General features: G+C 35.8%; 2 protein-coding genes across 2 annotated transcripts; both read left to right on the forward strand.

The window, feature by feature from the left end:
* On the forward strand, positions 1-4,133 carry IMPDH1 (inosine monophosphate dehydrogenase). Its single transcript, NM_001249198.1, is given in 4 exon segments — positions 1-1,165; positions 2,010-2,189; positions 2,685-2,942; positions 3,721-4,133. Coding segments are annotated over 4 exon segments (1,509 nt in total). The 5' UTR covers positions 1-166; the 3' UTR covers positions 3,793-4,133.
* A 7,324-nt stretch (positions 4,134-11,457) lies between these two features.
* LOC100806726 (uncharacterized) lies at positions 11,458-12,396 on the forward strand. Its single transcript, XM_006598583.1, has one exon. It carries the CDS (start codon positions 11,458-11,460, stop codon positions 12,394-12,396), a length of 939 nt encoding a protein of 312 aa, XP_006598646.1.
* Positions 12,397-27,731: the final 15,335 nt, after the last annotated feature.

Here is a 27,731-nt window from a genome sequence, read left to right on the forward strand (position 1 = left end):
TGCGTTTCCCATTTTTTTTTTTCTAGAACAGTAAATTTCAAGTAAACCAAAAAACCATAAATAGTAGTATTAATTACCAATATTGTCTTTTTCTTTTTATTTTTTTTAAATACTCTGAAACCGCGAAACCCTAGCTGAACCCTCTTTCCCTTCTCCGGCCACCGCAATGGACTTCACTACGCCGCCGATCGAGGACGGTTTCACCGCCGAGAAGCTCTTCACGCAGGGCTTCTCCTACACCTACGATGACGTCATCTTCCTCCCCCACTACATCGACTTCGCCGCCGACGCCGTGGACCTCTCCACGCGCCTCACGCGCCGTCTCCCCCTCGCCGTGCCGTTTGTGGCCTCTCCTATGGACACCGTGTCGGAGTCCGCCATGGCCGCCGCCATGGCCTCCCTCGGCGGCATCGCCGTCGTCCACTCCAACGTCCCCGCCGCCGTCCAGGCGGCCATCCTCCGCAGAGCGAAGTCCCGCCGCGTCCCCATCCTCTCCGACCCCGCCTTCGCCGCTCCCTCCGCCGTGGTCGAGCACGACGACGCCTTCGGGGCCTCCCCCTTCCTACTCGTCACCGACACTGGCACCTCCGCCGGGAAACTCCTCGGCTATGTCGCGAGGAGCGACTGGACGAATCAAACCGACAAGGGCTTGAGAGTTGGGGACTACATGGCGCCACCTCCCAAGCCGGCGCCATGGAACGCCGACCTAAATAAAATTAATGAAATTATGGAGAGTGAGAAAAGTGGTGCTGTGGCTTTGGAGAGGGATGGTGAGGTGGTTGATTTGGTGGTGAGGGAGGAGGTGGAGAGGGTTAGGGGATACCCAAAGCTGGTGGCGCCGGCTACAGTGGGGGCGGACGGGGAGTTTATGGTGGGGGCTGCGGTGGGGACGAGGGAGGACGATAAGGAGAGGTTGGAGCATTTGGTGAAGGCTGGGTTGAATGTTGTGGTGTTGGATAGTTCTCAAGGGAACTCAATTTATCAGTTGGAGATGGTGAAGTATGTGAAGAGGGTGTACCCTGAGCTTGATGTGATTGGGGGGAATGTTGTGACTATGTACCAGGCTGAGAATCTGATTCAGGCTGGGGTTGATGGGTTGAGGGTTGGAATGGGGTCTGGGTCCATTTGTACTACTCAGGAGGTTTGTGCTGTGGGCCGTGGTCAGGTATATTTGATTTGTTGATTGATTGATTACTGTTTTGATCTTTGTTGCCCTTAGTATTGAATTTAGATGTGTGGTTTGTTCTTAGGTCTTAATTTGTGATCACAGTTGTGGTTTAGGAAATTGCAGACAAATGGAGATGATGTGACTGCAATTGCGGTCCCTGAGACTCCAAAAACCTTAACAGATAAAATCATGATCAATGGTGGTTTTTTAAAACCTTGGTTTGTTGTGTTTGTCTTCGTGTTGGGATGAGTTTTTGCTGAATCTATGAGTTTTGTCAATGATCCTTTGTCAGGAGGCTAGCTGTCTATGGTTACCACCTTACCCGCTTGATGGGGCTTGTGTGGCATGCCTGATCCTTGGTGTTCCCTAAAGGACTTTTTAGTTAAAGGAAATGCTTGCTGTGTGCTACTTTTTGAAAAAAAAATTTCCCCTTTTGGAATATTTGTGAAGCTATTTTAACTGTTACTTGTAAAGATGTTTGAAAACAGGAAATGATGTGAAAGTAAGTTAGTGTTTTGTTATTATTTATTCAAAAGAAATAAAAAAAATTCCCCAATCTTATTTAACGTAGGCTTTTTAGATCAGTGGGTCTTAGTGCCTAAAATTTGAACTTTTCGGTACAGTTGGCTTTAGACAATGAAATTTACATATTGAATGCAAAAGAGTTTTTTTTCTTTTTCTTTTAGTACCATAAGTGCATGTAGGCTTTAAATATTGTGCTTTAAATTTCTAGTTTTGTGGAATTTCAGCTCTCCGCAGTCATATTCTTGCGTAAAAATTGATTCCAACTTGTACTCAATGCTTTAATTCTTAATATTGACTATGGAGTTATGCTTTTCAGGCAACTGCTGTTTACAAGGTCTCATCCATTGCTTATAAAAGTGGTGTTCCTGTGATTGCTGATGGTGGCATCTCGAACTCTGGTCATATTGTTAAGGCTTTGTCATTGGGAGCGTCAACTGTTATGATGGGAAGCTTCTTGGCTGGTAGCCTTGAGGCTCCTGGGGCTTATGTATATCAGGTATGATTATGGCCTGATGGAATCTTGTATAAATTGTGATTTCCTATTTATTTGTGTAAAAGTTTATATTGTAGTATAGTGTTGCAAAGAAAATCTCTTTAGAAGTAGAGAACATGGAAGATTGTGTAATGTCTGTAGTTAAAAGTGAGTTATTGTGATGAAAATTGGAAACCTCATTAGTTAGAAATGAAAAGATTGCATTGTTTTGTTATTATTGGCTTTTGGCCATTTGAACAAATAAGTAAATAACTGACTGTTTTACATGTTGTATTCATGACTAATTAGATAATATTTTTGTTGTTCCTCTAGGAACTATATGTTAATATTATTACATTTATGAAAATATGCTTCTCTCTCTCTCACTTTCACTTTTTGATATTATTTTCTTTCCTTTCTTAGTTTCACTAAATTGTTCTTGCCTGCTCATGCTCAAACAAGAATAAATATGGTAATAATATATTAATATGCAATACTAACTACCTTTTTCTGCACCAGAATGGTCAACGTGTCAAAAAGTATAGAGGAATGGGTTCCCTAGAAGCTATGACTAAAGGGAGTGATGCAAGGTACTTGGGTGATACAGCAAAGCTAAAAATTGCTCAGGGGGTTGTTGGAGCTGTTAAAGATAAGGGTTCTGTCTTGAATTTCATACCATACACCTTGCAAGCAGTCAGGCAAGGGTTTCAGGATATCGGTGCCTCCTCTCTACAGTCTGCTCATGACCTTCTAAGATCCAGGGAGTTAAGACTGGAGGTACTGTTGAGCCACTCTTCTAGTTATTTATGTCTTGCTCTGGCTATTAATGAAGTTTTTATCATTTGCACAATCAAAAAAGGTGGTGCTATTTGTTGAGGGTCTGCCTATTTCCTGTCGCACCCATCTATTTGGCTTTGTTCAGTAGTTTTTTATTTTCACCATGTGAAAAAGCTAGGATAATGCAGTTGTGTAAAAATAAAACCCTTTTGTTTGCCGTTGCATTCTTAAACCAGAAAAACAAGAAAAGGAGTAAAAGAAATCACTGCAGCAGTTTATTAAGCTTGTCTTTGCCGGGTATGATTAATCCAAAGCAATTCAGGACTAAAAAATAAATCTGTGTTTGCCTGTATGATCCTAAATACTTCTTGATTTTAAAAACAAAAGATGAAAAGTACCTTGTTTTGCTTTTGCTTCATTTGGGTGAGTGTTCTGGTAAAATTTTAAATCACCTGAGTTTACTATGTTTACAAGCCATGACTGTTTTGCATGCATGTAACTTTGCTTGATAGGAGTATTTCGTTTAAAGTGCATTTGACATGACATTTGAGTAAACTCCCAATTTGGTCCTCAAACAAAAAACTGATCATTGAATGATGGCAGCCCTAGTAACAATAGCTTTCTGGTTTATTCTGATGTAAAAAGCAATGTCATTCAAGGATCAGATTTATGTCATTCATAATTTTTAGAGAACCAAATTATTGCTCAAAAAAACTTTCCATCTCGAGAATGTGGTGTTACTCGATTATGTTCTTAATATTTGGTTTGCTCTTCCCAGGTCCGGAGTGGAGCAGCACAGGTTGAAGGTGGAGTTCATGGGCTGGTTTCTTATGAAAAGAAATACTTTTGAAGTATGAAACCATCCAAAATCATAAGCGGTGCTATAATCCCTTGCTGCAGTTCAGCATAAAAGAAGGGAACACACTGTTATTGGTTAGTGGCAACTTGTTGCTACTCTGTCAAGCGAATTGAAGTTTATACCAATAGAACATCGTGGGAATTTTCTTCCCTGAGGTTCTGAAGGAAGAACACTGATTTCGTGGTTTTTTTTTGTTTTTTTTCATCTCCATTAGACTTTGTCAAATGTGTCATAGACTTTCCTAAATATATTTTGCATGTTTTCTGTCCTGTTAAGTAAATGTTACTGTCATAGTACTGCAAAAATTTCCTCCTATCTTATGAAAATAAGACTTTATAAAAAAAAATTATGGTACTTGATATAAGACTTTTAACAAAGTTTTAGAAGTATTTTAGATTTGAATATGTTCGTCTTTTAAAATGTTTTCTTTAAATTAGTTTTTAAACAAATTTTATTTTAGTACTTTAAAAATTATATATGCAAATTAGAAATTTATTGATAATCTCCAGCCCTGCCTTGCATAAGGTATGCATGATAATCTCCTACATCTTTATGCAAGATAAATCTTCACTCTTTTTGCTACCTCATCAACATCTCTTCTTGAGTCTCTGAATGTGAGCAACTTTCGGGCCAGCCATATATACTTCCACTGCGAACCAAACTATAAGCCATTGGTTCCGACCTCTAGAGCTAATAAACTCTTTGGAGGCTTTTATCACCTCCCAAAAAATCCAAACGGTCAAGAATACCCCTGCATTGCTTCAACCATTCTTGGGACCACGCTGTTGTTGCAAAATTAGGGTTGGGGATGAGCCACACTATGGAAGGATTTGTGAAAGGATCCCGGACTCGCACATCCTTCACGATCTTAGGCTTGCACATTTGCGTTGATTGGAGTAGGTTTTTGATGAAGCGACAATATGGTAGCAGAGGTTTCTGATAGAGCAGCAATTGCACCCTTTGAACCCAATGATAACGTGTACTGTGATCGACGTGGCCTTTCTCCAACTTGACGTGGGGAAGATGATGTCAATCATCCCCACCACGCTCTTTGCCTGTTGTGCTGTCGCTAGAATATCTTACATGGTCTTCCTCCCATTCAACAAGTTTGATTTTGGAACCCTCCATGAGATTGAATAAGGCTATAACATCATCCTAATTGTGATCGTGGGGATGAGAATCGTGGCATTTTGTAATATACAAAACATCACATTTAAATACATTCTGAAAAACATAATCTGCAACATACATTTGAATGCATTCTAGAATGAGTATTTTAGTTCTTTTTTTTTTTCCCAATATATTTTTAGAGTAGACAATTCGAAAGTTTAGTTGCACCGTCAGTGCAAATAGGCTTTCAAATTGCCTATTCCAAGGTTTTTTTTTTGCCATAAATCCTCTTTTGGAATGCATAATCCAAAAAAAACTTGTAAATATCGAAAAGAATGAATAGTATATATGGCGTGTGGAAAGAACCTGGGAGTAAGCATGGGAGGTAGTTTAGGAGAAATAAGTTGAGGAAAAGGAAAGTTATAATGTGAGAAGGGTAATTTAGGGATATTTTAAATTTGGGGTGCATGAAGCAAAAAGGGAGGTGCAGGAAGTAAAATCTCTCTTGAACTGCAAAATGTTTTGAGGGACTTATGGATGAAACAAATCTTATCTCCTTATTAAAAAAATATTTATATAAAAAACATTTATTTTAAAGTTATTTTTTTAAATTTAAACAAACTCGTAATATCTCACCATCTCAAGATAGATTTCAGATTTTCCATGATATCTTATATCCCAAGCTAGGTTCTATAGAGAATGTATTCTATGCAGAGCCGCTAACCACAAAAAAAATTACACCTTCAAGGGAATGCCTCTCACTCTCACCCACATCTTCTCAAAGAATAACACATCTTTGGCTCCTCCTATGTTCGCCTTTATAACATGATAAGCCAATTTGATCGAATATATACCGTTTTTGTCTTCCTTCCATACCCGTTTCTCCTCTTCCTCTTCTAAGATCGTTAGGGGGTGCTCATGGTTTGGTTTTTTCAACAACAAAAACTAATAAATAATTAAATTTTAAATGATTATTTTAACTAAAACTAAAATTAGTTTTCTAAAACTGGTTATAATTTAGTATAATTGGTTTTTGTTTGTTATATAACCAGTTTTATAACCGGTTATATTATTTAACCAGTTAGGTTGTTTTCTTGATTAGGGTGATTTTGTTTAATCTTAAAAAAATAACTTTAAAATAAGTATATTTTTTATATAAGCGCTTTTTAAAGAAGCATATAGGATTTACTTCTTAATGTAAGTATAAAACTGTTTCTTTTTTCAAACAAAAACCTTTAGACAAACTCATTAAAAAACAAAAAATTACTTATTTTTATTAAAATAAACACTTATTTCAACTAATAAGTTTAAACAAATTGGTCCTATAATCAATATTGGGTTGGGGGCCTTGTACATTGTTCTTTTCATACAAATAGTCCACCACTTCTTAATTTGGAAACAACTATTCCCACTACCTAAATTTCTATTGACACTACTAGTCTTAGAAATTTGACCAATCTATACTTCTCCCTTTTTCCTACACCCCCAACCCTTCTCCCTTCCTCTCTCACTTCCTCCTTCCTCTTTCACAACACACCCAACCCTTCTTCCTTCCTCCCTCACTTCTCCACATCTTCTCTTCTCTCTCATCTCCCTAAGACCACCCAACCTATATAATATTTAATTTTCCAAAACTCACAATAGAATCATGACTTTATTGTGTGTCGACTTTGATGCACAATCGAATCATGCTTTTGTTGTTGTCTGAAATTTCACACACAACAAAATCATGTCATGATTTTGTTGTCTGGTATAGACTGTACTTGCAATGCATACAAGAATTCAACTCATTGATATTTCATTGAACTGTAGGATCTCAATATGTAGTAGACATCAATGAGGATTAATTGTTTTAGTTAACTCCTCTTGTATTAAGTATTATTATGTGTATCAATTTGACACTTGATAAAACTCTAGCTAATGTTTTATTCAGTAAGTGTGGAATATAAAGTTTGTTAATTGTTGTAAGCCATGCATATTGTATTGCAAGTCATTTAATGAGGCACTTAACAATTTAACTATGGTTGACAAACAAAAAATAACAACGAAAAATGTTTCCATTATTTTTTCGCAAAAAAATTTACAAAACGAAAACATACTTCCGTTGTGCAGGCATACAATGGAAACATGTTTCCATTTTGTAAAGTGCATAAGAAAAATATAACAACGGAAACACGTTTTTGTTGTACATTGATAGTTATACAACGAAAACATGTTTTCGTTGCGCAAATGGGATTGGCAAAAAAATAGCACAATGAAAACATGCTTTCATGTAACTATCAATGTGAACGAAAATGTGTTTCCTTTTTACAAATGAAGGTGAAAAAAAGAATTTAACAATGAAATCATAATTACATTGTATACTTCATAATTTCATTGTTAATTTTTTTTTCACCCTCATTTACAAAACGAGGATTTATGCTAGGGGCAATTTTGAAACACCACAAAAAAGCACCCCACATGGATAATCGCAATAACAAAATTTAGGTAGTGCTAATCGCAATACCCCTTAATTTTGAAAACGATTTCGTATAACTATGGTGAGTAATTAATGGGTTGAGAGCTCAATTACAATTTTACTTTATAAACTCAGTTTGTCTCCAGTTAATTTTGATAACTTCAAATTTATAAAATATTATTTAAGTGGAGTAATCTAGAATTTCAAATTTGATAAATTACAAATTCAAACTTTAAGTTGTTTTTTTAGAGTGAGATTAATGTTATTCCTCGGTTAGTAATTTTTAAATTTAGAGATTTCCTTTATCTTTGATTCGGGCACCATTTTCTCTTAAAATTCTATCATAAAAATATTTTAGAGACAAGTTTGCCATTATGTAGACATATATGGACTATAAATTTAATTATGATACATTTTCATTATAATTCTTAGAGTGTTAGACAATACAAATTGAACCAATCTAAGTCATTTTAAATTTAAATATTAAACCAAATTGAGTGAACAATTGAATTTATAAATCAAAGTGATTGAATTTTATAATTCTATTCAAAGTAAATTCAATCCCCAGAGTAGGTGAGAGATAGTTTATAAGGGTCTGAGTCAGATCAACTGTCATTACTCTCTCTATAGAATTTTGTACGAAGTCTCTGAATTAGCTTGTTAATATCAGGTTCATACTGTAGTGTTGGATTTTGAGACTTGGTTTGCATGCACTAAAAAGCAGAGGAGAAGATCAAGTTCAATGAGAAATAAAAATATAAATAATATAAAATTAAATAAATAATGGAAAAACTTTTACAAAAACTACCCGGTTTAACAAAATTAAACTACTCTAGAATTTCCGCAACTAGATCCCAACAATGGCATCAGAAACTTGATGCATAAAAGTAGTGCCTGCACAAGGGCAAATGTACCATACGCATTAGTAACCGTGGACTAAAAGTCTTGTTTTATATTCCCAAATAGTCAAAATTATTAAACTAAATACTTGAGATTATTTAAAAGAAGGGATGAACTACTTTCTGAGTGGTATTTTGTGTGTGATGTTGTGCCATTTTGTATGCATTTTCTTGACAGAACTCATGTTTGGACATTAGTTTTGTATTGTGGAAGTAAAACCACTTAATTGAATGAAAGAGTTGGAAATTGCATGATTTTATGAAGATTTGGAGACTCGCACTTGATCACGACCATGGTAGACAACACGACCACAATAAAATAACAACAACCCTCCATCAATAGCGTCAAAGATTCGACAATGACCATGATCAATTCATGAGGGTTCTGGTCAAACAAGAAGGCCACAGTCAATCCATAATGGCCCAGAGCTTCAATGTCACTTCTGACCACAACCGTGCGGATTTACGATGGTTGTAGTGCGCCTTTTCAGACTAGTATCTTTAGGAAACTATATATAGGTCTCTAGACTTTGTAATTTTGATCTTTGGTTCACTTTTATATTTTTAGAACTTTGTAATTTGAAGTGTGGACAACATCGTTAGGATGGATCCTGATCATTGCTACTACCTTTTGGTATGTCTATGTGTATCTCACATAAGATTGCTTGTTTTGCTTTGATCATGTGCAGCTAGTCCCTTTAATCCGAGGCTTGTGATGGAATTATCCAAATGTACTCCTCTCCTTGTTTTTAATGAAACTCAACATTGTTTAATGTTAATTAATTCTCTTCCTTGTTTTTATTGTTTATTTGAAACCGACCATTCTAATATTTAATCAATTGCATAGTAGTGATCATCTGGAAGTAGAGAATGTTTTGCACCAAATTGCATGATCAAATTGTTTGGGTAATCTCCGATAAATTAGTTAATCTTTAATTAATCATTCATAGAATTGATTTTATCCTTTGGCTTAAATTGATAGATCTATGATCATTAGGGTATTGATTTAAGGCAAAGAACATCTTCTAACCTTAATCATAGGCTTAGTTGATTTTGGGAATCGATAATTAACTGGGGAAGGAATTTTATTAGAATTGGGATTAGGGAAAATTGGTACTAGTGATTTATAACTCCTGGTCATTCTTAACATCACTCAAAACCTCTCTTTGCAATTGTTTATTTGTTTTCTTCTAAAAACCAAAACCATAAAAATATTTACATCCACTTTTTAATCACCTCAACTATTAGTTTAATAAACTTGACTAATTGAAAATACAATTGGTCCTTTGTATTCGATATCCGGAATTTCAAGTCCACTGTTATTATTGTGTAGGGTACACTTGCCCTTATGCGAGCGTTACATATTTTATGCATCAAGTTTTTGGCGTCGTTACCGGGGACTAGTTGTAGAATTCCCAACTAGTTTATTTTGTTAAACCAAACAATTTTGTTTATAGAAATTTTTTATTATTTACTTAATTTTCTGCTATTTATTTCTATTTGATTTTTTTATTTCTCATTGCATTTGATCTTTTCATTTGTTGTTTACTACATACAAACTAGGTCCCAAAACCCATCATTTCAATATGAACCTGATATTAACAAGTTAATCTGAAAGCTTCATGTAGAAGCCCGTGAAGAGAGAGAATGAGCAATGACAGCTAATCAGACTCAGACCTTTATAGACTACCTCACCTCGACCTTGCGAGACACCAATCCCATCTTACTGCTCAAGATGCTAGAAGGAATCACTTTTGACTTCAAGCATGGGTTCCTACAAATGTTGGAGAACAACCTATTTAGTGGTGTTGCCCCTAAAGATCCTATGCAGCACCTGAGGAAGTTCATTAAGTTGACCAACACAATGAAAAAAATCAAGTATCAACTAAATACATCAGACTTTATGCCTTTCGCTTCTTTTTTAATAGGAAGGCATGCGATTGGTTGTGTTCATTGCCAAAGAACATTATCACCACATGGAACCAATGCACAAGTACCTTATTAAGGAAGTGTATCTCTCCTATGAAGAAAAACTAGTACATAAGGGACATTGGGAATTTTGTGTAAAGAAAACAAGATAGTCTACTTGAATCCTAGGAGAGATTACAAGAGATGATCAGAAGCTGCCCACATCATGGATTCTCCCAACAAAAGCTAGTTCACATCTTCTGTGGTAGAGTGTCCTTACACGATAGGACAAATTTAGGTGTTGCCTGTGGGAGTAACCTTATGTTAAAACCCCCTGCTGATGACATCAAGATCATTGAAGATATGTGTTTTAACCTGTATAACAACTCAGTGAATAAGAGGATTATGAAGAGAGACGTCAACCACGTGGAGAATGAAGATTCCCAGATTGAATTAGGAAAACAAATGCAAGCTCTTTACACTAAAGATTGAGACACTCATGTGATAAATGTGGGATTGTGCATAGGCCAGGAGAATGCACTGTTGATGATGAGCTAGTTGTAGCCATGGATGAGATCAACTTCATTTGGGGAAGGAACAATTCTTATAATTAGTACCCCCAATAACTTTAGTCAAGGACAAGGCTTCAAGCAGAATCAAGGGATATATAAGCCTCAACCGATGAAAAATCAAAGGCCTAGACAAGAGGAGAGATAACCAACTCTTTAAGAGACCATGCTTCAATATATGACCAAGAGTGATCAGAGAACGAAGTTCGTAGAGTCTCAACTTACCAACATACAGTCCCTTTTGTCCCAAAGACAACTAGGCAACCTCCCTTCAGAATATGACCAAACCCTAAGAGAGAATGCCGAAGTTGTTATGACCAAAAGCAAAAGAGTTCAAGAGGACTCTAAGGAGAAAGAAGACTTTTCTCTAAAAGCTGCAGATGACATCCTTACTGTAAAGGATCGAGTACCAAAGAAGGTTGATGTTCCTACTGATAGGAACTCAATGCCAAAGAAGGAAAAGGATAAGAAGAAAGAGATACTAACATCTCTTTAAGTATGTTTAACCTTCCCTCATAGAGTTAAAAGTGACCAACGAGATGTTCAATTTAAGAAATTTCTTTAGGTTATGAGGAAATTGCACATCAACCTCCTTTTTGTTGAGGCTATTTTACAAATGTTATCTTATGCCAAGCATTTAAAAGAAATTTTATCAATCAAAGAAAAATTGGAAAATTTTGGCACTGTGGGTTTTGCCTAAAGTGATCAGAGAATGAAGTTGGTAGAGTCTCAACTTACCAACATACAATCCCTTTGGTCCCAAAGACAACTAGGCAACCTTCCTTCAGAATTTGACCAAACCCTAAGAGAGAATGCCAAAGTTGTTATGACCAGAAGCAAGAAAGTTCAAGAGGACTTTGAGGAGAAAGAAGACTCTTCTCTAAAAGCTGCAAATGACATCCTTACTGTAAAGAATCGAGCACTAGAGAAGGTTGAGGTTCCTACTTATAGGAACTCAATGCCAAAGAAGGAAAGAGATAAGAAGAAGGAGATATTGACATCTCTTCAAGTAAGTCTAACCTTCCCTCATATAGTTAAAAGTGACCAGCGGGATGTGCAATTTAAGAAATCTCTTAAGGTTATGAGGAAATTGCACATCAACCTCCATTTTGTTGAGGCTATTTTACAAATGTCATCTTATGCAAAACATTTAAAAGAAATTTTATCAAACAAAGAAAAATTGGAAAATTTTGGCACTGTGGGTTTCAATGATGAGTGTTCTGCTATGGTCATTAGGAAACTTCCCCCTACGATGAAAGACCTCGATAAATTCATTATTCCTTGTTTGATAGAAGGATTTTATTTTGATAAATGTTTATGTGATTTGGGGGGTGGTATAAATTTGATGCCCTATCCTGTCTTTAAGAAATTGGGCATAACGGATTTAGAGCCTACAAACATCTTTATTCACCTTGTTGATCTTTCAGTTGTCTATTCTAGAGAGGCGATTGAGGATGTGTTGGTTAAGGTGGACAAGTTCATATTTTCGATTGATTTTGTTATTTTAGATTTGGAGGCTGATGAAGATGCCCCTATCATATTGCAACGACCTTTTCTTAGTACTCGTGATTTACTTGTTGATGTTAGGCTTGGTAGACTCACCTTAATATTAGGGGGTGCCAAAGTTGTATTTAATTTATCTGATACTTAGAAACAACCTTCCTCGTTTGCTTCATGTAGCTTTATAGAGTCTATTGATATAAATGATGCTTGTTGGAGGGTGCATTCCCACGTGTGGGGATGTACGACCTTCTTGAGAGGATTCTTACTAATGAGGATCTTGACTGGGAGCTGGACCTAGAAGTGGAAGAGATACTTTCGTTTCTCCACTCTTATTATAGTCTTAAATCATTTAGTTTTGAGAGGTTGGAATATGGCAATGGCCTTAAGCCAAAGCCTTTTGTTGAGGAACTTCCTGAAGTAGAGTTGAAGCCCATCCCTTCCAATCTCAAATATGTTTTTCTTAACCCACCATCTTCTCTTCCAGTTGTGATTGTTGTAGGTTTACATGAAACAGAGGATAAACTGTTGTGGGTTCTAAAGGGCAACAAGGAAGCCTTTGGATGGAACATTCATGATATAAAGGGTTTGGACTCTACTCTTGGCACCCACAAAATCAACACTAAAGATGGATTTCCACCCAAAAGGTTACCTCAAAGAAGGCTAAATCCCAACATAATGAAAGTAGTTAAAGGATAGGTAATTAAGTTGTTGGGTTAGTCCTGTTCAATGTGTCCCTAAGAAAGGCACCACTATGATGGAAAATGAGCACAATGAGCTTATAGCTTTAAGAAAAATAGTTGGCTGCCGAATGTGTATTGACTATAGGAATCTTAATGAAGCCACCCAAAAAGACCACTTTCCCTTTCCCTTTATTAATCGAATGCTTGAAAAGTTAGCAGGAAAAGCTTCTAAGGTGAAGGTGATTGCAAAATTGCAACCACCAAATTGTGTGAAAGTTGTAAGGAGTTTTCTGAGGCATGTTGGATTCTATAGGAGGTTTGTTAAGGACTTCTCAAAAATAGCTAAGCCATTTAAGGATTTGCTGACTAAGGATGCCAACATTGAATTTTCTAAGGAATGCCTACGGGCATTGAATTTTCTTAAGCAAATTTTAGTGAGTGCTCATATGGTGACAACCCCTAACTGGTCACTACCTTTCAAGCTTATATGTGATGCTAGTGATACAACTGTGGGAGCAGTTTTGGGGCAAAGGTAGGATAAGGTGCTTTATGCCATTTATTATGCTAGTAGAAACCTTGATGATGCCAAAAAGAACTACACCACAACAAAAAAAGAGCTTTTGGCATTTTTTTACATTTGATAAATTTAGGGATTACTTGGTTTTGTCTTGAGTTATTTGTTATATTGACCACTCTGCAATTAAGTATCTTATGTCTAAGCAAGATGCTAGACCCAGGCTGATCAGATGGATCCTCTTACTGCAAGAGTTTGACTTGGAAATCAGAGATAAAAAAGGTTCTAAAAATTTGGTAGCTAACCATTGTTCGCTGAAAACTTGTTCCGCTGGTCAGCGATGCTAATCGGCAAGTGCACCGAGTTTCACAAGTAATATAAAATGGTAAGAACCGAGTATCGTATCCACAGGGATCTTGTTTCACTCAGAAAATGTATATTCAATAAGCAAACATTTGTGTAAAGCAAGTAAATGTTGAGTTGGATCTATGTATAAAAATCTAGTTAAACACAAACTAAAATATCTAGAGGTTGAGAAGTAAAAACAGTCAAGTAAAAAGCATGTTGGGTCATCCTACTAAATTTCCTTTGATGTTGTTAAATATTTTTCTCTATTTAATGTTATCCTAGTGTTCTTATGCTGAGAAATTACCCAAACCAAGATCCCTCGAGTGAATGGGCCTAACTCTATTTAAACCTCGTCCTTGATCCCTCAACAAACTTAGTTTAAAAGAGTTGCATTACGATTACAACATAAATAGGACTAGATTGATGCACTCCATTCCTAGACATACAATTTTCTAGCTTGCTCTATCAAGTTCTAAGGTTTTAAAGCACTTTCTAGTACTAAAAAACCTAACTATACATACAAATGGGTGATGAAGCCACAAGCATACAAAAATAAGCATAGATAGAAGCAATGAACACATCAAAACAATATTAAATAGATAGTAAGAGAGTTTTACATCAAAGGTTCAGCAGAACTCCCTAACAAGAGGTTTAGCCTTCCATTACAAGTAATGAACTTTCAGCACAAAGGATAGATTTTGAGGGAAGAAAGTGACTAAGAATGGTTGAGGATGTCTCCTCCAACCTCTAAAACCCTAATCTCACTCCTCTAACATAAACTCTCTTTGGAGGCTTGTTTTTGTCGCTCTAGCTTCTCCCTTGGTTCTGTTTTTCGACTCCTATCTTATTTTTATGCCAACTTCAGTGTTTTAAAGGCTCCATGACGTTTCAGATTCTGAAGGCTCGCTTAGCGAGTAGCTCGCTAAGCGAGAGTAAGTGAATTTTGGCTTAGCGAGTCGGGAGCGCTGAGCGTGAGAAGAGACAAACGACTAGCTGGGCGAGCATTGCGGCGCGCTGGGCGAGCATATCTCTAGCTAATCCTCTTCTAGGGTTTCCTATCACACTAAGAGAGCTGAGTGCCTCGCTTTGCGAATGTCACTTGCTAAGCGCATAAGCCTCGCTTAGCGAGACACCTGCTGCTTGACCTTCTCTTCTTTTGGCCTGAAACTGGAGTGATTTCAACATTAATTCACAAAATAGGAGTATCTGCTGAGTAAAATCAAACTAAACATGAAATATGTACAATTCCTAAAAAATGAACCATAAATTGGAGGAAAGATGCTAATTTCATGAAACTATTCAATATAAAAGTTAGTCGTAAATAACGACTAACAACCATTTATCAAGATTGAATCTCTTAGTCATGCAGCCAAAAAATAATGGAAGAATAAATAAGGTTTTTCCTTATGAAAGCCTCCTAATTGTAGTTGCAGTTTCAGAGACTCCTTGGCATGTTGACATTGTGAACTAGCAAGCATGCAAGGTGTTTCCAACTAACATTAACTATCAAGCCAAGAAGAGACTCATGTATGAAGCTAGAAAATATTTTTGGGATGATCCATACCTCTTCAAGGTGTGTGGAGACAATATGGTAAGACGATGTGTGGCTTATGAGGAAGTATCTTCTATCCTTAATTACTGTCATTCTTTTAAGGTTAGAGGTCATTTAGGTATTTCTAGGATTGCTCATAAAGTACTCTAGTGTGGGTTCTTTTGACCTACCATTCATGCAGATGCTCATGCATTTGTAGCTACTTGTGACAGTTGTCAATGCACCAGGGCATGTGGAAGCAAAGCTTTCCAAGTTTATTTTGATGATGTCAAAGACTCAAGTCAAGAATCAAGAGTTAAGCAAGTTTCAAGAATCAAAGAGTCATTCAATCAAGATTCAAGTAAAGATTCAAAAGAAGACTCAAGATATGCAAGAACTTCAAGAAAAACATCAAGTATAAAAAGATTTTTTTCAAAATATTGAATAGCACAATTTTGATCAATAGAATTTTTCAAAAAGAAAAATCTTTTACCAAAGAGTTTTACTCTCTTATAATCGATTACCATAAGGCAGTAATCGGTTACCAGTAGTCAACATTCTTTTCAAACTGATTTACAAAGCTGTAATTGATTACCATAATCATGTAATCGATTACCAATGTTTTAAAATGTTAGATTTCAAATTTCAAGAGTCACAACTTGTGATAAAACATTTTCAAATCATTTCAAACTTGTGTAATCGATTACACAATACTTGTAATCAATTACCAGTGTTTCTAAACGTTTTGATTTTCAAATTTAAACATGAAGAGTAACATCTGTTGATGTGTAATCGATTACACTATGATGGTAATCGATTACCAGTGACTTATTTTGAAAAATAAATTAGCAAAAGTCACAATTCTTAAAGTGACTTATTTCTGAAGATTTCTTTAAAAGTCACAACCTTTAAGTGACTAGTTTTCAAAAGAGTCACAACTTTTAAAGTGACTAGTTTTCAAAAGATTCACAACTTTTAAAAAGTGACTAGTTTTGAAGAATTTGTCAAGAGTCACAACTTTTAACTTGTTTTTTTTCAAGAGCCATCAAATGGCTATAAATATGTGACCATGTCACGAATTTTAAAAAAAAAGAACTTTCAGATTTCTTTCATTCATTCAAAGCATTCTTCTAAGAGTTTTTGTTCAATACTTTCTTTATTCAAGAAAAGTTCATTGGCAAAAAACTTGTGCTATTCTTTTTCTTCATTCCCTCTTTCTCTTGCCAAAAGATTCAAAGGACTAATTGCCTGAGAATTATTTTGATTCTTCCTCTTCCCTTTAAACAAAAGATTTCAAAGGACTAACCGCCTGAGATATCTTTTGTTTGTGCTTACAAAGATTTAAGGGACTAACCGCCTAAGAATTATTTGTCTTAACACATCGGAGGGTATATCCTTTGTGGTACAAGTAGAGTGTACATCTACTTGGGTTGTAATACTGAGAACAAGAGAGGGTACATCTCTTGTGGATCAGTTCAAGTGGAGGGTACATCCATTGGTTGTTCAAAGAGAACAAGGGAGGGTACATCCCTTATGGATCTTTGCTTGTAAAGGATTTTACAAGGTTATTGGAAATCTCAAGAACCGGTGGTTGCTTGGGGACTGGATGTAGGCACGGGTTGTTGCCGAACCAGTATAAAAACTTGTGTTTGTTTTCTTCTTCCCTACACTCTTTATTTTTCCATTGTGCACTTTTTATTTCCACTTTACTTTTGTCTAAGTTATTTTTTCTGTTCTTTACTTTCTCATAACTTAGTAGTAAAACCTAATTGAATCTAGTAATATTAAGAAGAAAAATTTTTAATTAGTCAAGACTCATTAATAATTAATTCAACCCCCATTTCTTAATTATTTTGAGGCCACTCGATCCAACAGGGCATTATCTAGGAATATGGAAATGCCCCTAAATAACATGCTTGTTTTTGAAATGTTTGATGTGTGGGGATAGACTTCATGGGTCCATTTCCACAATGAATATATATTTGTTGGTTGTGGATTACATGTCTAAGTGGGTGGAGGCAGTAACACTCCCCACTAATGATTCTTGGGTGGTAATAAAATTTATAAAGAAAAATATTTTCACCATATTTGACACACTTCGAGCAACCATTAGTGACAACATTACTCACTTCTATAATAAGTTGTTTGATGAAATCTTGGCTAAATATGGAGTGACTCACAAGGTTACAGCTGCATACCACCCATAAACTAGTGGCCAAGTAGAATTGTCCAATAGGGAGTTGAAAATAATTCTTCAAAAAATACTTAGTGCATCTAGGAAAGATTGGGTAATTAAGCAAGATGATGCACTTTGGGCTTATAGGACAACCTTTAAAACTCCCATTGGTATGTCTCCTTATAGACTTGTGTTTGGTAAAAACTATCACTTACTTGTAGAACTAGAGCATAGAGCCTTTTGGGTTCTTAAGTTTCTTAACTTTGATCCTTATTTTGGGTGTAAGAATATTTTATTACAGCTGAATGAACTAATGGAATTCAGACTTATGGCTTATGAGAATGCCAAGATCTACAAGGAGAAAACAAAGAGATGGCATGATGCTAGGATCAGACAGAGAACATTCCAAGTGGGCAAGAAGGTGATGGTGTATAACTCTCACTTACATTTGTTTCCTGGGAAGTTGAAGTCTAGATGAAGTGGGCCCTTCGAAATAAGAAAAAGTATTCCCCTATGGAGTACTCGAACTGAAAAAGCAATATGGGGCCATTTTCAAGATGAATACTCAGAGTTAAGGCATCTCATGAAGGATTCTCATAGGTGCAAACCAATGTGCACCTTTCCAACCTTTGAGAAATTCCATCATCACATGTCAAGCTCGTGACGTTAAACAAGTGCTTTCCATTAGGAAACCCATGACTTGTATCCATTCAATTTATGTTTTATTCCATTTTTAATTTAGTTTATAAGACAATCTACCTATCAGTACTACAACTATGGTTAATTGACCATGGCCCATGCATTCACCGTCAAAGTTGAGTACGATCGTGGTCAATTGACCAGGACCCAGGCAATCACGATCAATGATGATAATGATCATTGCCCATGCCCACCATGGCCATGGTCATTTAATAAATAAAAATGGTGGGTGCTATAAAAAGCACAATGACTATAGGCATAGTCACCATTACCCCCCTCTCTCTTTTGACCAAGGTCAGTTCTAGCCCATCACAATCGTGATCCACATTTCACCACGGTCATGATGCTTTCTTCGACTTCTTCCTCACTTGTCACCTTGGCTATAATCCCAGTTCACTATAGTAGTGGTTCTTTTTCATGTACCTCAACATCCCTTGGCACCATGACCATTATACTTTACCATGCCTATGGTGACTTTTCATCGAGGACCATTTTCCTAGCATAGCAGTCGTAGTCACCACCATGACAGTTGTGATGCCCCCTTTTTCTCTATCATTAATTCTAACCTTCTCTCTCGTGTTTATATTTTTTCTTTTGCAATATTTCCATTCCTCCAGCCGTGTCTAGTGCGGGCAGTTCATGTGCTTAGAGCAAATGCCCCCACATGGCCCACACTCAGTAACCAACCTCGAGGCTTCGGTTCCTCAACCATCAATACCACATCCACAGGAGGAATCAAAGCACTATGACACACTAGTACCTCCAGCCTTCCTAGATTGTTATGAGATTCTAAAAAGGCAATTCCAGATCTCTAATACTCAATACTTTGAGGATTGGATTCTCAGGGATCTAGACCTCTATGATAGAGTCCACTATTACTTGACTGTCATTGTTAAGTCTGGTTGTATCCAAGTCACATTGGATTGTACCAAACAGTTAAGTCCTTAAGATTTTGATTTTAACAAAGTATAAATTTTATGTGTTAACCTTCCATGCTTAAGCTACAGGTTTATCTATCTCTATGAGATATAAACAAAAAGCATGAGGAGAAAGGCTTTGGACTATAGTTAAAGTATTAGTCATTAGACTCAACATCCAATCCCAAGAAGACAAATGCTTTAGCACTTGGCTTATATTTCGATAGAAATGGAACAATTACTCAATCCTCAAGAACTAAGAAGTTTTCATAAGAAAGTAATGTCTATGGTTTAGTAGGAAATTCATGCCATAGCACACAAGAGGGAAGTTCTGAAATGTCTTGTCTTGATATTTTTTATTCCTTTTGTTGTGCGCTATTAACATTGTATTTGAACTGTACACTGAAAGTCATCGTTAAGCACAAGGTGACACTGCCAAGATGTACTTCTCTGAAGATACATTGCAGAAGATGTCTGTGGTCCCCACACTTTCTGCACAGTAAAATGCTAAGTGTAAAGTACCCAAGCTATTAGACAACGACTATCTAGGATCTTTCAATGGATTGAAGCTTTGATGTCTATATAAAGCTCAAAGATGTTTGTCATGAAGTTGTCGAATCACTAGAGAATCATCTGAGTAAAAACAAACAAAGTGTTGTAATGCTGTCAGTTTAGTTGGACGACAAAAACTTGAGTGAATTGAGTGAATCTTAGCTTTGCTAAGCAGCAAGTTTCCATTGTATCCGAGCTTATTGTGTAAACATTCCTTGAGTGATTAGAATACATATTCTATCAAACATCTATTTTTGTGAAAGCCAGGAGTGACTTCATGACAAAAAATACTTGGGTCTTAATCTCATGGGGAGATTAAGGGTAGAGTCAGAAATGACCTAGAGATTACTTATTGTAGCTAGAAGTGACATAGAGAATACTTGGTTGTAATCAAAGTTTTGATTAGTGGAACCCTTCAAGTTTTGAAGGAGAACTAGACGTAGCCCAAGAGTTGGGGTGAACCAGTATAAAACCCATGTGTTTTCTTTAATGCTTCTATATAACTAGTTCATTTCTATAGTTTACTTTTATACTATTGTGTCCAAGTTTTGTGAACTGGTTTTTAACCTCAAAGTGATTACCCCCTTGGACAAAACCCATCGTCCATTGATATTTATTTGAGAAAAGATTTCAAAAGAAAAAGTTTTTATCCATCGCACTATTCAACCCTTCCCCCTTTCTAGTGTGTTTTAGGTACTTCAGCCATTGACTGGCAAATGGGAGCATCCATCTCAAATGAAATATTTTAGGGACACGTTTTTTATTATAATTTTTTATGCAGTCATATATGAACTATAAATTTAATTTTGATACATTGTCATTATAATTCTTAGATTATTAGACAATACAAATTCAACTAATCTAAGTCACTTTAAATTTGAATATTAAACCAAATTGAATGAACGATTGAGTTTATAATTCAAAGTGATTGATTTTTATAATTTTATTCAAAGTAAATCCAGTCCCCCAAAGTAGGAGTGAGGTAGTCCATAAGGGTGTGAGTCGGATCAGTTGCCATTGCTCTCTCTCTCTCTATGGAGTTTTGCTCGAAGTCTCTAGATTAGCTTGTTAATATCAGGCTTGTACTATAGTATTGAATTTTGGGACTTGGTTTGCATGCACTAAAAATCAGAGGAGAAGATCAAGTGCAACGAGAAATAAAAAAATTAAGTAAAAAAAACATAAAATGAAATAAATAATGAAAGAATTTATATGAACAAAAACTACTCGATTAAACAAAATTGAACTACTCGGGAATTTCCGCAACTAGTCTCTGACAATGGCAGCAGAAACTTGATGCGTAAAAGTAATGTTTGCACAAGGGCAAGTGTACCCTACGTAGTAGTAACAATGGACTAAAAGTCTGGTTTTGTATTCCCATATAGTCAAAATTATTAAACTAAATAGTTAAAATAATTTAAAAGAAGATTAAAGTATTTTTGTGATTTTTGGTTTTTAAAAGAAAACAAATAAACTATTGCAAAAAAGAAAGATTTAAGTGATATTAAAAGAGATCAGGGATTATGATTCACTAGTACCAATTTCCCCTAATCCCAACTCTCATGAAATTCCTCCCACAATTAATTACCGATTCCTAAGGTCAACCAAAGCCAATGATCAAGGTCGAAGGATGTTTTTTTCCCTAAAATCAATACTCTAATGATCAGTTCCCAAATAAACAATAAAAATAACAAAGATAATTAATTAACATAAAACATTGAGGAATTCCATTAAGAATAGAGAAAAGGATACAATTGGACAATTACATGATAACCTTCTAACTAGGTGATTAACCACTCATGATCAAAGCAAAATTAGAAAGCATATATAAGAGATTAGCATAGAAATAGCACAAGGGAATAACAATGATCATGATCCATTCTCTCGGTGTTACCTACCCTTTACAACCCTCAAAAGTGCTCTCTAATTCATAAAAGTGACAAAAGGTTCTTTTACATACTCCAACCCCACAATTTATAGCTTCCTAAGAATTAAAACTCTTTTGAGTCACACTAGTTGTGCTGAAATTCACCATGGCCATAGTCTAAAACTATGACGTTAAAGTTCTAAAGCGTAGTGAACTGATTATGGACATCATGATGTGACTACGGCTATAGTGAGTTCACTACGACCGTCATCGAAAGATTGACAGTATTTATAGATGGGCATCATCATATTACCATAGCCATCACACTTATCACGGTTATGCTGGATGTACTACGGTCGTGTTCAAGTGATAGAGTCTTTAAGTCTTCAGTCAAAAGTGAAAATTTTCACTTTTTCACTTAATTGAGAGGTTATGCTTTTGTAAGACAAAACAAGCACCCAAATGTGAGTTCTACCAAGAAAATGCATGAAATGACACAAAATATCACTGCAAAAAATGGTTTATCAACCTCCCCTCACTTGAGCGTTGCTTGTCCTCAAGCAATTGTTCTAGTTCTATAATCAAAATAAATTCTCCCAAGTCAGAACTCATGTATCAGAAACCCCCATTTATTCGAAAGTAAAAACTCATACATTGGGGTATTAGAAATTGACTCAAGAATCCATCAGGCTTTTAATCAACACACAAACAGTCCTAAAAAGCTTCAAGTTTAGTTTTCTCACCATATCTTAGTATCATACAAATAGACAGTCATACTCAAAATCACAATTCAATGAACAAGTTCACAACTCTGTAGATAAATCAATTCAACTCAGATAAATCCCAAAAATTCAGAACAAGTGAGACGTATTAGGTTGTAATAGGGTCAAGTTTGTAATGCAATGTATGTACTAAAAGAAACAAGCTAACAAAGAACTCTACTCAATCATATGAAAACACTCAGAAAGCAAGGGAAATTTTACCTATTTTTGGAGCTTTCTTTTCACTTGAACTTTTGATTCCTTTTTCCTTCTCTTTTTTTATTTTCTTTGGGGTAAAAAACAATTTCATCAACCCCTTTTTTATTTTTATTTTACTTGAGATAAGGAGTTAGGATTCATTCACTGACACAACCTATAATGTACATTAGTTCAAGGACCAAAAGAAATAATCATTTAGGATCAAAGTGGTCAACTAGGGAAAAACTTATAAAAAAATTCACAGGCCTCAAGACAACTTATCAATATCTCATATTTTCTGAAAATTCATTCAAGGATATGCATGTCAAAATAGAGAATAGAACAATGCTAATGAAAGGATCAATTCACACACACTAAGAGAATCATGGCTCAAAACTCACATGTTTGAGGGTAGCTCTAAGAATAGTTCACAATCATGCATGCTAATGTTATCTCCTAAAGAAAACTCCAATTACCCCAATATAAACACTTATTTTTTTTTTATCAAGGGAATAACTAAAAACACAAAATTCTAAACCCAAGAGATTTTCATAGTACTAGAACCAAAACAATGCAAGAAATTACATATATAACAGAAAGCTCAAAGTCGAGGGAGCAATGATTCTCCTCCCCACACTTAATACATGCAGTATCCTCAATGCTTCAAAATAGAATAAGAACAAAATAAAAAGCTAATGGAAAAAACTAGCTTACTAAAATAACAACTGAACGAAAGTGTTAAGATTGAAAAACTAATTGATCATGTCGTACTCGACACCTATGCTAACTTCTTGGGCCATGGTCAGATGACCACAATTGTACTCGATGCCTGACACTAAATGCCTGGGTCATGGTCAAATGATCACAATCATTGTACTGAAAGGTAGCTTGACTTAATAATTTAAAAAGAAAACATATGATAAAGCATAAATAAATGGATACCAATCATGGGTTACCTCCCGGAGAGCGCTTGTTTAATGTCAAGAGCCAGACGTGTGATGGTTAAGTCACCCATAGGTTGGAAAGGTGCACAATGTTATGCATCTATTGGAATCCCTCATAATAAGCCTTGATTCTATGTGCATTCATCGTGAAAGTGAGTTTAGCATCCTCTCCTTTAACAACCTCCATCATGTTTAGATTAAATCTCCTTTGGGATAACCGTTTGGGTGGAAACCTTTCTTCAGTGTTGATTCTATGGGTGTAGTTATGGGGTACAAACCCTTTATGTCATGAATACTCCGCTCAAAGGCTTCCTTATTGTCTCTTCGAACCTCCAACAATTTCCCCTTCTTAGTTTCATGTAAACCTGTAGAAATCACAACTGGAAGAGAAGATGAAGGATTAGGAAAAACCTACTTGAGGTTGGAAGGAAAGGGCTTCAACTCCAGTTCAAGAGGTTTCTCAACAGAAGGCTTTAGCTTTGGGCCATTTCCCTATTCCAACCTCTCAAAACTAGATGGTCTAGGATTATGTTGAGAGTGGAGAAATATCAGTATTTCCTGCACTTCTGGGTTCAAATCCCAGTTAAGGTCTTCATCAGTGAAAACTCTCTCTAAAGGGTTAGGCATTCCCACACTTGAGAACACCCCCTCCATCAATGCATCAGACATATCAACAAACTCAGTGTAACTACAAGAAGCAAATGAGGAAGGTTGTTTCAAAGTATCAGGCAAGTTAAACATTATTCTCTCATCCGCTAATCTAAGGGTGAGCCTACCAAGGCTAACTTCAACAAGCAAATCACAAGTACTAAGGAAAGTTTGTCCCAATATGATAGGAACATCTTTATCCGCCTCCATGTCTATTGTGACACCCTTTACCCCTCACATATATACTGACAAAGGAATAAAAATCCAAATATTAATTAATAGTATTTTTTTTTTTACATTTGTAAATACAAGTCTTTCAAAGGGATAACAGACTCACATTCACTTTCTTCTACATCATATTCAAACTTGTCCAAATAAATAATAAAGTTATCTCGGTTTAAGTAAGACCGTCTAAGACTTCATACAATAAATATAAAACCCTATACCCCAATGCTACATCCTATTAGAGCGTTGTGTCTCACATCCTTCAACACAAGATTCCTTAAATCAATTCACCTAGTCGTCTGCTCCCCCGAACACAAAGTTCAAGATCATCACAGGATCCAAATACAAACAACACACGGGGAGTGATTTATCGCATTCCTAACTAATAGAGAAACAAGACAACTAGATATACATATCATATAAACCAAATAAAATTTACTTACACGTAATTCATGTAATTCCACCACTTTGTCATTCAAAGTTCACTTTTCATCCATCAATCACACTTTTCAATCATCAATCACATTACACAAAAATCACATGCTCTGATCAAAACATAATAACACATCAATTTCATAATAAACAATTAGCAAGCGCATGAGACAGTTATGCTAAGACTCAAGCCTATATGCAATGTGGTACCATGTCAGTGAAAAACCACCCTAGGGCGCTTAGGAGTACATAACAAGACACACCACACAATGAGTTTGTTAGGTCACTCTCACTAAGTAAGATCATAGGGAGACCAGTCAGGGTCACGATGTTTTGCGAGAATGCTCCAACCATATGGGATCAGCATAGGCTTAAAGGAGCACTCAAACCCGGGGACCCCCAAGGCCTACACTCCGAAGAGTCCGTCAGGGCCTCTCCCTCCTGATTCAGGTCCAACCCCTAAAATCATTTTAGCACACAGACCCTGCTAGTGAATTATACAATACCCACGACCTCACACTCGTGTCTTAAGCACGTACAACATATTGCGCTACAATTTAACACTGATTCCTAAATAGGAACCTACACTTTCTCTTTAACACTGGTTCCTAAATAGGAAACCTACACTTTCTCTTTAACACTGCGCATTTACACTTTTCTCAAGATAACACTGGTCGGGTTATTGTACAATTCACAGCTTACAACACAAATAATGTCACATCGAGAGTTAATCACACACTTATTCACAACCAAAACTCATTCACAATTTCACATCTCATAATGTCACAATCCATCATCACATGTTTTCACGTATCTCACAATTCAACACCTGTTCTACTTTACAGTTTTACTCAATCTCAATAACAATATTATAATCTCAAGGCAACATATCATTCCACAATTCATCACATATTTCATTTATAAGCACTGCTCATGAATTATACAATACCACGACCTCAAACTCATGTTTCAAACATGTTTAACACAATTGCGCTACAATTTAACACTGGTTCCTAACTAGGAACCTACACTTTCTCTTTAACACTGTGCATAAACACTGGTTGGGTTATTGTATAATTCATAGCTCACGATATGATTAATGTAACATCAAGTATTAACACATCCACTTATTCACAATCGAATATCATGTCCACACTTTAACATCTCATAACATCACATCAACCATCTCATAACATTCCCAATGATATTCATAAGGTACAACATACACATGTTCATGAAACTTAACCATAATATTCTCAAACTCCAACACTTAATAATTTTTGGAATCATACTATAACACTCTACAATATTATTTACATAAATTATTAATATAAATAGCCACCTCTATATCTATAAACTAGCATACATCATATTGAATCACAAATTTCAAAGTAAGCTTTCAATGCACAAATTCTAAATAATTATATGAACACTTTGGTCAGTTTCAATTATGATATTAATTTTTTAAATTATATATAAAAACCTAAACAACAAGAAAAAGAGAAAATACAAAATCAATATCTCTCTCTAAATTTCTCCTTACTTTATTTCATCAATTCATATTAATTAGAAAAAGTACTCGATTTATAGGGTTCACGCTCAACACAATAGCATATCAATTCCACAAAAATTGGTCTGTCAAACATATATAATTCACTGTAATAATTATAAGGATAAAATGAAAATTGCAAAAACACCCCAAAACTCATTCCAATTGATATCTCTAAAGATCCCTACACATGTTCTCACTAATTCCCAATTGTAAATAACTCATCCCTTACCTCTAAGCGGACTCACGTGTCTTCCGACAGCGATAGCAGCATCTCTAGTGGTCCCCTGAGATTCCTTCAGTTATTCCTCCGACTGCTCCGATAGAATTCCCAAACGTCAGAGAGACGGAGAAGAGATTGAAATCTCCACTTGTACTGTCTTCATGCGATTCCTTTTTCTCCTTCCAGAAATATTATCTCTCAAATCCCAACGGTGGAAGTGTGCTTAATTGAATTTCGAACAACATGTCCAAATTTCATGAAAATCCAACGGTTAACGAAACCGAGATCGTAATTTTACTGAAACCATTCTGGGTTTCTGCGGGAAAGGAAAATGCTGAAATGCGAAAGGTATTTCTCTCAGCTCAAAGATGATATCAAAATTCCCAACAGTGAGAATGCTCGGAATTGAGCTGCAAACATGGTGCTCAAATTTCACGATGATCCAACAGTGAACGAGTCCAAGATCGTCGTTTTTCTGAGACAGGTTAGGTGGCCTGCGGGAAAAAGAGAGGGTTTTGAGAGAAGAGAGAAGAAAAGAAATTGTGAAACAGAGGAGGCTGAGGAGTCAGTCTAAAAACTGACCTAGCATGTTGCTATTTATAGCTAGGGGCATTTACGACCTATTATTTACTCTATTTATTTATTTATTATTTTATAAAAACAAACTTTATTTTATTCTCTATCAAACAAATAAATAAAATACCCTTTTTATTTTCTCTCAAATCATTATTTTAATTAATAATTATATCTCCTTATTTATTTATTTATAAAATCTCATCATTTTTTTAAAACTCTATTTATTATAAATAACAATCATTTTTAATCTAGTTTACGAAAATTGGGATGTTACATTTATAATTACAAAATCACCTGGAAAGATGAACTTGTCCACCTTAACCAGCACATCCTTAATCGCCCCTCTAGGATAGAAAACTAAACAAACAATAAGGTGAATAGTGATGTTAGTAGGCTCTATGTTTGTTATGCCCAATCTCTTAAAGACAAAACAAGGCATCAAATTTATACTAGCCCCCAAATCACACAAGCACTTATCAAAGTAAGACCCCCTATTAAACAAGGAATAGTAAATTTACCAGGTTCTTTCATCTTAGGGGGCAGTTTCCTAAGGACCACAACAAAATACTCCTCATTAAAACCCACAGTACCAAAATTTGCTAATTTTCCTTTGTTTGATAAAATTTCTTTCAAATGTTTGACA

The sequence above is a fragment of the Glycine max genome, chromosome 15 (assembly GCF_000004515.6).
Source record: "Glycine max cultivar Williams 82 chromosome 15, Glycine_max_v4.0, whole genome shotgun sequence".
Classification (NCBI taxonomy): Eukaryota; Viridiplantae; Streptophyta; class Magnoliopsida; order Fabales; family Fabaceae; genus Glycine; species Glycine max.

Coding starts and splice junctions, on each gene's coding strand:
- LOC100806726 (XM_006598583.1), top strand. CDS start 11,458: ATGAAGTTGGTAGAGTCTCAACTTACCAACATACAATCCCTTTGGTCC.